At 62.3% G+C, this 11773-nt stretch overlaps 2 protein-coding genes across 3 annotated transcripts; one reads left to right on the forward strand and one right to left on the reverse strand.

The window, feature by feature from the left end:
• Positions 1 to 75: 75 nt before the first annotated feature.
• Positions 76 to 2145, forward strand: LOC108644273 (saposin-C-like). Its single transcript, XM_018088579.2, has 5 exons — positions 76 to 607; positions 943 to 1067; positions 1144 to 1254; positions 1333 to 1505; positions 2047 to 2145. The coding sequence occupies exons 1-4, from the start codon at positions 559 to 561 to the stop codon at positions 1498 to 1500; spliced, it is 453 nt and encodes a 150-aa protein (XP_017944068.1). The 5' UTR covers positions 76 to 558; the 3' UTR covers positions 1501 to 1505; positions 2047 to 2145.
• A 1839-nt stretch (positions 2146 to 3984) lies between these two features.
• On the reverse strand, positions 3985 to 11495 carry GCK (glucokinase). 2 transcript variants are annotated; one of them, XM_018088574.2, is made up of 10 exons: positions 10736 to 11495; positions 8302 to 8464; positions 8029 to 8183; positions 7689 to 7808; positions 7503 to 7598; positions 7134 to 7233; positions 5283 to 5466; positions 4911 to 5066; positions 4318 to 4551; positions 4004 to 4232 (listed from the first exon to the last, which is right to left on the reverse strand). In XM_018088574.2, the coding sequence occupies exons 1-10, from the start codon at positions 10778 to 10780 to the stop codon at positions 4088 to 4090; spliced, it is 1398 nt and encodes a 465-aa protein (XP_017944063.1). In that variant the 5' UTR covers positions 10781 to 11495; the 3' UTR covers positions 4004 to 4087. The 2 variants fall into 2 exon arrangements, with proteins under 2 accessions (XP_025752531.1, XP_017944063.1); XM_025896746.2 differs by lacking the exons at positions 7134 to 7233; positions 7503 to 7598; positions 7689 to 7808; ... (1 more) ...; positions 8302 to 8464; positions 10736 to 11495 and having other exon boundaries at positions 3985 to 4232; positions 5293 to 5402.
• Between the last annotated feature and the right edge of the window lie 278 nt (positions 11496 to 11773).

Genomic DNA, 11773 nt, shown 5'->3' on the forward strand with positions numbered 1-11773 from the left:
CCCGGAAGCAGCGTGACCACATGGAGGAAGTGACGTCTGCGATCGCCATGGCGGGGGGCGGACCCGCGGGGGGCACCAGGACCGACCCCCACAGGGGACGCCAGACTGAGCCCGGGGGGACACTGAGCCCAAGCCCCGCTACTCCCCAGTCAGAGCCCGGACGAGACGAAGGGGACCCTGGGATGGAGCCCACGGGAGTCTGGCCACACCCCTCTGCCCCACACTTTGGGGGCTCACGGGATACCCTCGTGTGTCCCCGCACAGCCCTGCAGCTCCCCTGCTCCTGCAGCTGGCGGGGTGGGGGGCCCTGAGCCCCCCGTGTTCCTCCCAGAACCCCCCCGTGTTACCCCCGAATCCCCCTGGGCCCCCCCGCGTCCCCTTCCTGCAGGGGCGGAGGTGTGAGGCAGGAAGGGCTCTGGGGAACAGAGATGCTCTGTTTTAAGGGGGTTTGGGGTTTTGGCCCCCCCGCCCCTGCAGCCCATGGCCCCGCTATAAAAGGTGTCCAGGACACAGGCTGTCAACCGCTGTCACCCACTGCCACCCCCTCAGCAGTTCGACATGGCTGCCAAAAGCTCGACCCTTCTTTTGGTGCTGGTGGTGGTCGGAGGTAATGGGGACCCTTCTGCCTTCCACGGGGGATGGTCACCCCCGGGTGGAGGGACAGGGGACACCTGAGGACAGCGGGAATGACAGCCTGGATGGCTGTGCCTGGGGGAATAGGGTCTGTGTGGGGACCTGGGGGTGGCAGGGATGGGGTCGGCATGGGGACAGGCATCCAGGGATGGGGGAGAGAGGAAGAGGGGACAGGCAGGAGGGGTGGTGAGGATGGTGCTAAGCACCTGGGGCTGGTGGTTCAGGGTTCTGGGCACCCTCGGGGGCCTCGGGGAGCTCAGTGACAGGCCCCCAGCCCGTGGCCACACTCACTGTTCTGTCCCCGTGCAGCGGCACAGGCTGTGGCCCCCCTGCCCTGCCAGGGTGACCCCACATCCCGGTGCCAGGACACGGCCATGGCCACACGCTGCAGCCAGGAGCGGCAGCGCCAGGACCTCTGGGACAGCCTGGCCCTGGTGAGCACCCACCCCCCACTCCTGCCAGGGCCACCCCGGGGTCTGGGCAGCCCTGACAGTCTGCGTGTCCCCACAGGGGGATGAGGCCGACAGGGACAACGTGGGGCGGGACCGGAGGATTAAGTGCAGCCTGTGCACCAAGGCACTGAAGAAGATACAGACGCTGGCGGGTGATGACCCTGACGAGGTGAGGGGTGACAGGGGCCTGGAAGGCTGGGGCAGGGGCCATCTGCCCACGGCCCCCTGACCCACGTGGCCATGGCAGGCTGCAGTGACAGCGGCGCTGAAGAAGGGCTGCCGGTTGCTGGGCCGGTTCCTGGGCAGGCAGTGCCAGAAGCTGGTGAGCCAGTACCAGGACCAGATCAGCCAGGGGCTGCAGAACGGGGACACACCCCGGGACATCTGTACCACCATGGGCATCTGCAAGGCCTGAGCATGGTCAGTGCCCGCCTGTACCCTGATCCTACAGCCCATGTCCTTCACCCCATGTCCTGATCCTGCACCCCACACCCTGATCCTGCACCTCACATCCTGATCCTACACCCCCCTGATCCTACACCCCGTATCCTGATTCTGCACCCCATGTCCTGCACTCCACATCCCGATCCTGCACCCCACATCCCAATCCTGCACCCCATATCCCGTTCCCCCACCCTGTGTCTTGTACCCTGTATCCTGCACCCCACACCCTGATCCTGCACTCTGTGTCCTGCACCCCATATCCTGATCCTGATCCCACATCCCCCACCCTGAATCCCACACTTTGTACCCCACATCCTGCACCCCACAGCCTGATCCCACACCCTGCACCCCACACCTGCCTGGGGAGTGGTTGGAGGTCCTGTGCCTTCTCTGCTGCCCTCCTGTAGGATGGGAGTGAGCTAGAGCACCCCAGAATGTGTCCTGGAGCAGGGGGAGGGCTGGAGGAGCTGCTTCCACTGGCCTCCAACTCACTCCCTGCTCTTTCCTGTCTCCACAGGGTGCAGCCCCAAGTGACCCACGAACCCCAATGTCCCCCCAGCCCCTGATGCCCCCCAGCCCCGACCCCCCCTCCCCCACAATAAAGTCCCTCCTCTGGCTGTGTGTCTCACATTTTTCTGCCCCAGGGGGACTTGGTGACAAGGGCACATGGCACGCACCTGGTACTGGCCCTGGCCTGCCACCAGCAGGGCAGAGGGGACACTGGAGGTGCCAGCAGTCGCATGGGTGTCCCTTGGGGGGTGTAGCAAGCAGTTCCCTCTGCACACTCGAGTGGCCCCAGCTGTCACTGTCCCCTCCCTGGGCACCAGCACAGCCCCATGCCTGGCACTGCATCTGTTCACACACTTGGCACTGGCACTGGCACCAGCTCGCCACTGGCACTGCCACTAGCTTGGGATCATCCTCACTGTCCCCAACATGTGGCACTGGCACTGTCCCCACCGAGCACAGGGAATCCCTTCATCAGCCCCAGCCAATCAGAGCACAGGGAATCCACTTTTGGCCATGGCCAATGAACACAGGAAGCCTGAGCTGCTGCTGGCTGCAGCCAATCAAATCACGGGGAATCCTGCTGGCTGAGGGCTGCAGCCAATCAGAGCAGAGGGATCTCCTCCAATGGGTTGTGGGGATCCCAGTGCCACCTGTGGGTCTGGAGGCTTCAGGGGTGGCACAGCTGGGGTGGCCTTGTCCCTTGGGGTGATGCAGACTCCCCCAGTGTCCCCAATGTCCCCAGCCCTCCAGGGTGCCCCCGCAGCCCTGGGGTGATCCTCTGCTTTGGGGGAACACCAAGACCCCGCAGTAGCCCCAGACCTCTGGTTTGGCCCCACACCCTGTGGTGTCCCAGCCCCCCCGGGTGGCCCCAGATGCCCAAGGGTGACCCCAACACGCTGAAATGTCCCTACATCCTGGGGTGCCCCTATTGCCCAAGGTGACATGGGAGAGACCCCTGAGGTGGCTCCAAATATTCCATGGTGTCCCCGGGCCCCCAAGATGGTCTATAACATGGGGTGGCCCCACACCCAGGGCTGGCCCCAATACCCTGAGTCACAGACCATGAGGTGCCCCAAACCCCCAAAGGGATCCCAACATCCTGGGGTATCCCAGGAGGACCCCAACACCCTGGGGTGCTCCAGACCCTCAGGGGGACCCAAAACTGGGTTGCCTCCAGAGCCTTTAGGGAACCACAACATGTTGGGGTACTGCCAGATCCTTAGAGGGACCCCAACACCCTGGGGTGCCCTTGACCCCCAGAGGGGACCTAACACTGCTCCAAACCCTTGGTGAACTTGCATCTCTGGGGTGCCCCAGACCTTTCAGGGAACCCTACCACCCTACCTTGGACCCTGATTTTTATCCTCCCCCTTATTGCCCCAAGCTAAATCGGGAAGGGACTGAGCAGTGGCACTCTGGAGCATGGAAAAGCCCCGGAGGGCACTTGTGTGCCCCTCTGTTCAGGGTGGGCTGGGACCCACAGGGTTTTGGGGTGCTGCTGCTGGTGGAAGCGGGATTTAGCCTTGTTATGCCCAGTTTGGGGGGTCTGAATGCCCCACTCCCCACCCTGTTGTGGGGACATGGCTGGAGGGGATCCCCCCAAAATGCACCCCTCACCCTTGCAACTGGCCCAGCTCTGGTGCGCTCTGGTCAGTCTCTGCACCCCAGGGCTCACTGGTGGGGGGCTCCTCCACCCCAACCCCCAAGTACCCATAAAGAGCCCCTTATCTCTAAGCCAATCTCCCTGGGGGGCTCTCCCCCAGCAAAGGAGCTGGGTGTGTCAGAGCCCCCTCGCTGCAGCTGGGTAAGGATGTAGGGGGGCGAGGGGATGGGAAGCGCCTCGACTGCCCCATACATGTGGGGCAGCCCCATGTGGGTCTCCCTGCCAGCACAGGGGGACACAAGGAGTGCTGGCCCAAGCGGCCCCAGAGAAGTCCACACGTACCCCGTTTATTGGGGGGCTGGAGCCACCTCTTTTCTGCACCTGTGTCTGCTCCCACAGCGCTCCGAGTGGGACCACTGGCCCCCCGCCGCCCCCTGAGTCCGGCTCACTGCCCCATCATACAGGCCATCTTGCAGGCCACGGCCGAGATGAGGGCGGCCCCGCGCCCGCTGCCCTCCTCTGACTGGATGAAAGTGATGTCGCAGCCGGGTGTCAGCTGCCGCACTGTGGCGTGGAAGTGGTCCTTGAAGCTGGAGTGGGAAAACGGGGTCAGAAACAGGGTCACAAATGGGGGCTGAAGGAGGAGGATGGCAGGAAGGCCCTGGGGATCCCCACCTGGGATGAAGCTTGTAGACGGAGCCGTCAACGCCGACGGTGATCTTGAGGGTGTCCTGGCTGCGGCTCTCGCGCATGCGGTTGATGACGCCGGCCAGCCCAGCCGAGCACATCTGGGCGGCGCGCGTGGACACGCTCTCGCACACCCGGCGCACGATCTCGCAGTCTGTCCGCGATGGCAGCAGCTCGAAGCCTGACAGGATGTTGTAGATTTGCTTGCGGTCGTCGGAGTCGCTGGGGTGAGGGGAGAGTGGGGGTCAGCGGGGAATGTTGGGGGAAAACCCATTATGGGGCAGTTGTATGGGGTGTCAGGATGAGGAACCCCAATTGGGTCAGTCGGAACAGGTTGGTGTGGGGTGATGGGACAGAGGGACCCCAACATGCACAGTCAGAGCAGGCTGCTGTGGGGTGATGGGATAAGGGACCCCAATATGAGGCAGGCAGAGCAGACTGGTATGGTGTGGTGGAACAGAGGGATCCCCACGTGGGACAGCCTGGTACAGCACCTGGAGCCGTGTGGACTGGCAGCACAGACCCCCAGCACGGTGCAGCCTGGCAGGCTGGTTTGGGGGTGCCGCTCCCCAGCCTCGCACCTCTCGATCTGGGACATGAAGCGGGTCTCGAAGGTCCCACGGGTCTTGAGCTTCTCAGAGGCCTCCCCATTGAAGAGCAGGTTCTCATCCACCAGCTTCAACAGCACCAGCCGCACTATCTCCCCCATGTACTTTCCCCCAATGATCTTTTCGTACCTGGGGGGGGACACAGGCAAAGGGGCGGTGTCAGGGCTGGGATTTGGGGGGCCACATCGTGCGGCACCCCCTCTTTCCTTCCCCCCTCCTTGCCGGCTGTGTCCCTGCACGCGGGCACAGCCTGGGGCGAAGGACCTCCGTGCCGGGGGGCTGAGCCCAGCGTGGCAGGGGGTCAGGGGGGACACCCAGAGGAACTGGATCTCTCCTATTCCTTACAGTTGCTGACCGGGGTTAAGGGAGGTCTCGTCCACCACGCGGTCGTACTCCAGGAGGAACTCATCCAGCTCCCCCGAGGCGCCGAAGGCCCCCCACTCTGTGTTCACACACATTCGCCCCTCATCGCCCTCGACCAGCTCCACGTTGTGCATCTCCTCCATGTAGCAGGCGTTACAGCCCGTCCCTGCCAGGAACCGGGGACAGGGCCAGTGGCGGGGGAACAGTGACCCCCCCACCACGGCCCTCCCATCCCAACTGAGATAAAGCTGGGATAGTCTTCTGGAGCAATGGGGGGGGAACTGGAGAAGGTCCAGAGATGTGCCAGGATGGGGGTTGGGACCTGCGTGGAGTCATTCCTGAACCTGTGAGGGACATTCCTCAGCCTGGTGATGTGGCACCATGGTCTACAACTACTTCAGGGCTGGCTCCAGAGGTGACAGGACATGGGAGAAAGGTTTTATACTAAAAGAGGGAAGATTTATATGGGATATTGCAGAGAAATTCTTCTCTGTGAGGGTGGCAGGTGATGTTTCTCAGAAAAGCTGTGGCTGCCCCATTTCTGGAAGTGTTCAAGGCCAGGTGGGAAGGGGCTTGGAGCAACCTGGTCTAGTGGAAAGTGTCCCTGCCCATGGCAGAGAACTTGATGATCCTTAAGGTACCTTCCAACCCAAACCATTCTGTGATTTCATGAAAGCTGGAACCAAGGATGGTTGGGAACTTACTACATAGGTCCCAAATCTCTATCCCTATTCCACCCAGCATTGGGATGCAATAGACTCATCAAATCATAGAACCATGGGATGGTATAGGTTCAAAGAGTCCTTAAAGCTCATCTTGTTCCACTCCCTGCCATGGGCAGGGACACCTTCCACTAGACCAAGTTGCTCCAAGGATAGAAAGGAAACGGCCTCAAGTTGCACATGGGGAGGTTTACGTTTGGACAATTTCTTCATGGAAAGGGCTCTCTGGCCCTGGCACAGCTGCCCAGGGCAGTGGTAGAATCCCCATTCCTGGGGGGATTTAACTGACTTGTGGATGTGGCACTTGGGGACATGAGTTAGTGGTGGCCTTGGCAGTGCTGGGGGAACAGTTGGACTTGATGACCTCAGAGGCTTTTCCAACCCAAACAATTTCATGTTTCCATTCTAGACCTCATTTCAGAGTAAAGAAATGGCACAGCTGGCCCCTGCTGCTCCATGAGCACCGGGACTCGGTGACCGAGATCGTGGCTGGGGGCTCGTGCTCGGAGCTGCATGTCCCCATCCTGCGGTGACAGGGATGGTCATCCTGCCCCCCGTGCGCCCCCACAGCCCTGGCTGGCCCCTTGTCCCCACAGCAGGGTCCCAGGGGCTCCGGGTGCTGTGCTGAGGCCAGCCCGGCCCCAAGGAGCTGATAAACATCCCAGTGCGTGTTTACCCAGGCGAGGGGACGCGGAGCCCAGATGGCACGTGGCTGATGGCACTAAAGATAGCAGGGGGCTGGGAGAGGCGGGGGCTGCTCCCTGCAGGGTTCAAACCCATCCCCACCACCCAGCTCCCTGACACCAGCCACCTGCCATGGGTCTCCCACGATGAGGTGCCACAGCCACCTGCCTGGGGGGAGGGCTGTGCTATGGGGACCAGCCCTGTTATGGTGACTACCCCCTTTCTACTCCTGAGGCACTCCCACCACCGTGCTGGGGACAGACAATGCCATCGTGTGTCCCAACCTCCGGAGGCCTCAGCAGGGTGCCATTGCCACCCCCTTGTCCTTGGTGTGCCCCTCCAAAGGGACGGGGAAGCAGCAGGGGAGCAGGGCCAGGGGATGGTCCCCCCTCCTTGGCCGTGTGTCCCTGCAGAAGGGGCGTCTTACCCACAATCATCCCAACCTCGCACCGGTGATCTTCGTAGTAGCAGGAGATCATTGTGGCCACCGTGTCATTCACCATCGCCACCACGTCCATCTCGAAGTCCTGGGGACAGGACAGGGACCATTGGAGGCTCACAGGGGGCTGGGCTGTCCTGCAGCAGGCAGGTCTGGGGTAGAGAGTCCCCAAGGGTGAGGATGTGGGCATGTGTTGCACATGTGCGCACACGCATGGAATGGCCCTTCCTGGGGACACACCAGGCTCCAGCAGCCCTGTTGCAGGCAAAGCTGGGCTTCAGTGAGCCCATCGCAGGGACAGCCAGGAGCGCCGGGGTCCCCCCACCGCGGTGGTACCAGCACAGCCGACCCTCTCACCCCTCGCCGTTTGATGGCGTCCCTCAGCAGCCCCACCACATTGTTCCCTTCTGCGCCGGAAGCTTTGAAGCCCTTGGTCCAGTTCAGGAGGATGCCCTGGAATGGGAGTCAGACCAAAATGGGGCTGTGGATGTAGCTGGTGCTCGGGGACCCCCGAGCCCTTGTGCTGCCCAGCCACCCCCTCACCTTGTCAATGTCCTCGTGCCGCACAGGGAAGGAGAAGGTGAAACCCAGGGGCAGCTTTTTGTGCTTCATCTGGTGCTTGTCCAGGAAATCAGAGATGCACTCGGAGATGTAGTCGAAGAGCTGGAAGACAGGAGACCCAGCCTTTGCCAGGGGCTGTTACCACCCTCCCACCACACACAGACCGACACTGTCCCGTCCCCACCGAGGGTTCCCCAGGCCTGGCCACCCCCTGCTTTCTGCTGATGGGAGGGATGAAGAGTGTCCCCTCCAGTGTCCTCACTGGAACACGCACGTTGACAGGGACTGGGAAGGGACGGGATGCCCTGTGTGCCCCACTCACCATCTCGGCCGTCCCAGTCATGGCGTCCTCTGGGATGGAATACATTTGGTGCTTTGTCTTCACCTTCCACTGCCCCTCTTCCCCCTCACCCACCTTCACCAGCATCACACGGAAATTGGTGCCACCCAGGTCCAGCGACAGGAAATCTCCCACCTCTGCAAAGCCGGGGAGGGGGGGACAAGGTGATGGGCTCGGGGTGGGCTCAGCCTTCTGCATGGAGCTCAACAGGGTCTGGAGAGGGAGTAACACAAGGGACCAGGAGTGATGCCATACCTGAGCCCTCAGGGGTGGAGCGGACATAGGTGGGCAGCATTTTGACAGAGGCTTCCTCATGTGTCTCCAGCTTAAGACCTCGGTCCATCTCCTTCTGCATCCGGTACATCACCTTCTTCAGGTCCTCCTCCTTCAGCCGGAACTCTGACAAGATCTGCTCCACCTGCGTGGGATATAGCATCACCCAGGGCTGGAGGACACGGGGTGCAGGGGCCTGAACTGCAAGAAATAACCACGTTTCCCTTCCCTCGACCCTGGTTTTCCCCACTGGCTCATGGACACCCCAAAATGCCTTATCCCACTGCTCTACTTCCTTCAGGTGAACATATGCACCAGGGAATCCATAGGACTGGCATGAGGCCCCACATCCACTCCCGGTGCTGCCTGTAGGACATCGTGGTTGGCATTGGGGTCCCTGCACCGTCCCCATCAGCAAGTTGATTTGTTTGGATGGTTGTGTAGAAGCCAGCATCACTCCAGCAGGACTTCAACCACTGCCCTAGGACATTCCATCCTGATGAATCCCAGGGCCATTCCCACCAAGGAGTGCCTCTAGCCATGCCACTGAGAAGCACAGCATCTCCCACCAAGGATGTAGGACTCTTCCATGATGAAGGTGCTGGTGTCTTCCTTGTTCCCCTGGGAACATCCCTCTCCCTGTATCCTACCAGGAATCACAGGCACAATTTTCCACCCACCAAATTTGGGGCAGAGGGCAGGTGGGCAGGAAGATTCTCAGGAATCCTTGCCTCGCTGCCAGGTAGAGCTGCAGGGCCCACTCCAGGGAAGCACCTGGCAGGCAGGACCTGTGTTTATCCTTTCCGTAGCAACCCCGGGCTCGGCGCAGCCTCCATTAGGCAGCAGGGCTGGGGCCAGGCCCCCGGCTGTCAGATGGAGCCGGAGTCGGTGCTCGCTCCACCAGCTGCAGCCACAGCATTAGGGCTCATTAGTCACCGGGCTCTGGGCAGGCTCCAACGCTCCCACTCCTGTTCTGGCCAGCAGACAGATGTTTGCCTTGAGGCTGCTGCTGTTTCCCAACAGGTTTTTGGGTGGGGGGCTCAGTAAAGGGTTTGGGGTGTGGTTTGGAGCATCCTAACATCGGGACCACTCCTCGTAACATGACTCTCAATGCTGTCCCTCAGCCTCCAGACCCCCAAGTGAGGGCTCAGCCCAAATATCTCCAAGGCCCCGCAGGGCTCCTGTGGCCTCAGCCACCATCCACAGCTGAGTGGGATCCCTTCACCTCCCCCTCTATCCTGGTGCTGAACTCTGGGGGCTTAATTAGTCTTGGACCCCCAGGTGCCAGGAGACAGGAGCCCAAGAGATGTGGCTGCAGCATGGACCCCTCTGGGCTGGGGGACACCGCCGGACACCCCGGAGTGGGGCCAGTCACCCAAGGTAGCACTACGGTGAGGTCCGGCATGATCTGGAAGATGTTCAGCCTGGGATGATTGAAAAAATCCTGCCAGGAAAACACGGAGCTGCATTCAACCATCTTGCCTGGATCATTGGCTGAAGGTATTCGGCGCTAATCACCTGTGGGAATGCTGGATCTGCCACAGGCGGAGGGTCCCTGTCCCAGGGCTGGCACCCAAGGGTCCAAATTTTATTTCTCCATCTCACCACCGTGTGTCCCTACTCATTCCTTCTCTCGCCTCCAAAAGAACAGGTTTGGCTCTTCCCTGGCTGGATTTGGCTCTTCTCATGTGACGGAATCCGGCTCTCAGCTTCCCATGGAAACAGTGTGGTCCAGTGCAACCCACAAAGGGGATGGAGCTGGGAACCACATGGCTGCTGGCTGTGGTGGCCGGCTACACCCAGCATATATTGTGTCCCCTCCATGTCCCAGCTGGCAGCAGGGAAAGTCTCCACTGTCCTCATGCATGGCCCTGTGAGCTCAATCCATCTGGAGAAGAGATGGGAGCAGCTTCCCACAAACAACCAGTGTTTGACTGGGGATGAGCCATGTGCCATCCTGCTGAGAGTCTCAGTGACAACAGTGACAACCAGCCAAAGGAGGTGATGGGCCCCATCTCATCCCAGAGATGCAGCCTTGTGGCCAAAAGATGCCCAGGGCAATGCCAAGATGGTGGGAGCATCCCAGCCCAGCAGAGCATCCCACGAATGCTCTCAGCTCCATCACAAGCCCTCAGTGCTGTGGGGCCTGTGCTATGCTGGGGGGGTGACCTCAGGGACAGGACCCTCCCTGGACGTGTCAGGCTGCCCCCAGGCTGCCCAGGAGCTGGTGTCCTCCCTGCCAGCCATCCTCCCAGCTACCTCTGTTGGAAACTCGGGAGATGCCAGGAGCACCTGGCCACTCGCTCCAGGGAAGGCAAGAACCCCCTGTGAGGATCCACGCTGCTCCCCACACCCCCTGGGTGCCCCCCAGCCTGTCCTTCTCGACCCCCTGGCATCACCCCTGCAGCAGCCTCACCTTCTCCTTCCTGCTGCTCTCCATCCTGGCTCGGTGATCCAGCATGGGGGCAGCCGGCGGGGTGGGGTGGGCTGCAGGCCAAGCCGTGCCCCCCTCAGCCCCTGTGCCCCCCACCGCGGTGCCTGGCCTGGGGGAGCCCCCTGCCCCGTCCCTGAGGGTGGCCGGCGGGCGCTGGGCAGCTCCGTCCCTCGCTCTGTACGCGGATGCTCCACTTTCGCTGCGTTATCTCATCTGACGCCCCAGTGCAGCGCACGCCGAGGGGGTCCCGGTCCCCTCAGGCCTCAAGCGGAGGGGCGAGGAGCGGGGCCCGGCGCCCCGGCGGGCTCAGCCCTGTCACCCCACATCCTCTGCTCCGGGGGTTCCGCCCACGCTGTCCCGCTCGCTCTCTCGCTCCCTCGATAAATCCCTGGGCCGGTGAGGGCGCAGGGGCCCAGCCCGGCGCGGTGGGTTCCCGCAGCCCACGGGGACGCCCCGGTGCGTTGGCGAGGCGAGACCGGGACCGTCCCCCGTCACGCGAAGCACCACGCCCCGGGTCACCCATGTCCCCGTTGTCATACCAACGGCTCGATGGCGGTGGCAAGCACTCCACCGGCCCGCTTGGCAACGGGCACGCTCCCATGGAGACCGGGCACACAGCACAGGGGCGAGGGTGACTGGGAAGTGCTCTGTGCCCCCAGGATGGGAAAGGCTCCGGGGGCGCTGGGATTGAAACCGAGCGTCACAACGGATTGGGAACGGGCCCTGGATTTGGGGACGGGGATGTGGCAACACCCCGTCACCCCCAGAGCCGTGTCGTCAACCCAGTGTTGGGGCAACGGGGGCCTATGGGGTCCCAATGGGATCAGGAACACCCCCAGTCACGGGTGCACCCCAAAAAACTCCTGGCATCGGTCCGTGGCAGCATCCCCTCGGAGAAAGAGCTGGGGAGGGTCCCCGGGGAGCCCGGGGGGGGTGTGCCAGGCGTGCCAGTTCCGTGGGGGAACGAGGGGGCTCTGGGGAAGGCAGAGGGTTTAGGGGCATCACGGCAGGGCCCGGGGG

The sequence above is a fragment of the Manacus vitellinus genome, unplaced genomic scaffold (genome assembly GCF_001715985.3).
Source record: "Manacus vitellinus isolate BGI_N305 unplaced genomic scaffold, ASM171598v3 scaffold_105_pilon, whole genome shotgun sequence".
Taxonomy (NCBI): Eukaryota; Metazoa; Chordata; class Aves; order Passeriformes; family Pipridae; genus Manacus; species Manacus vitellinus.

Coding starts and splice junctions, on each gene's coding strand:
- GCK (XM_018088574.2), bottom strand. CDS start 10,780: ATGCTGGATCACCGAGCCAGGATGGAGAGCAGCAGGAAGGAGAAG. Junction 8,465..10,735: donor AGAGCAGCAGGAAGGAGAAG/GTGAGGCTGCTG, acceptor TATCCCACGCAG/GTGGAGCAGATCTTGTCAGA. Junction 7,809..8,028: donor TGACTGGGACGGCCGAGATG/GTGAGTGGGGCA, acceptor CCTGTCTTCCAG/CTCTTCGACTACATCTCCGA.
- LOC108644273 (XM_018088579.2), top strand. CDS start 559: ATGGCTGCCAAAAGCTCGACCCTTCTTTTGGTGCTGGTGGTGGTCGGA. Junction 608..942: donor GGTGCTGGTGGTGGTCGGAG/GTAATGGGGACC, acceptor GTCCCCGTGCAG/CGGCACAGGCTGTGGCCCCC. Junction 1,068..1,143: donor TCTGGGACAGCCTGGCCCTG/GTGAGCACCCAC, acceptor GTGTCCCCACAG/GGGGATGAGGCCGACAGGGA.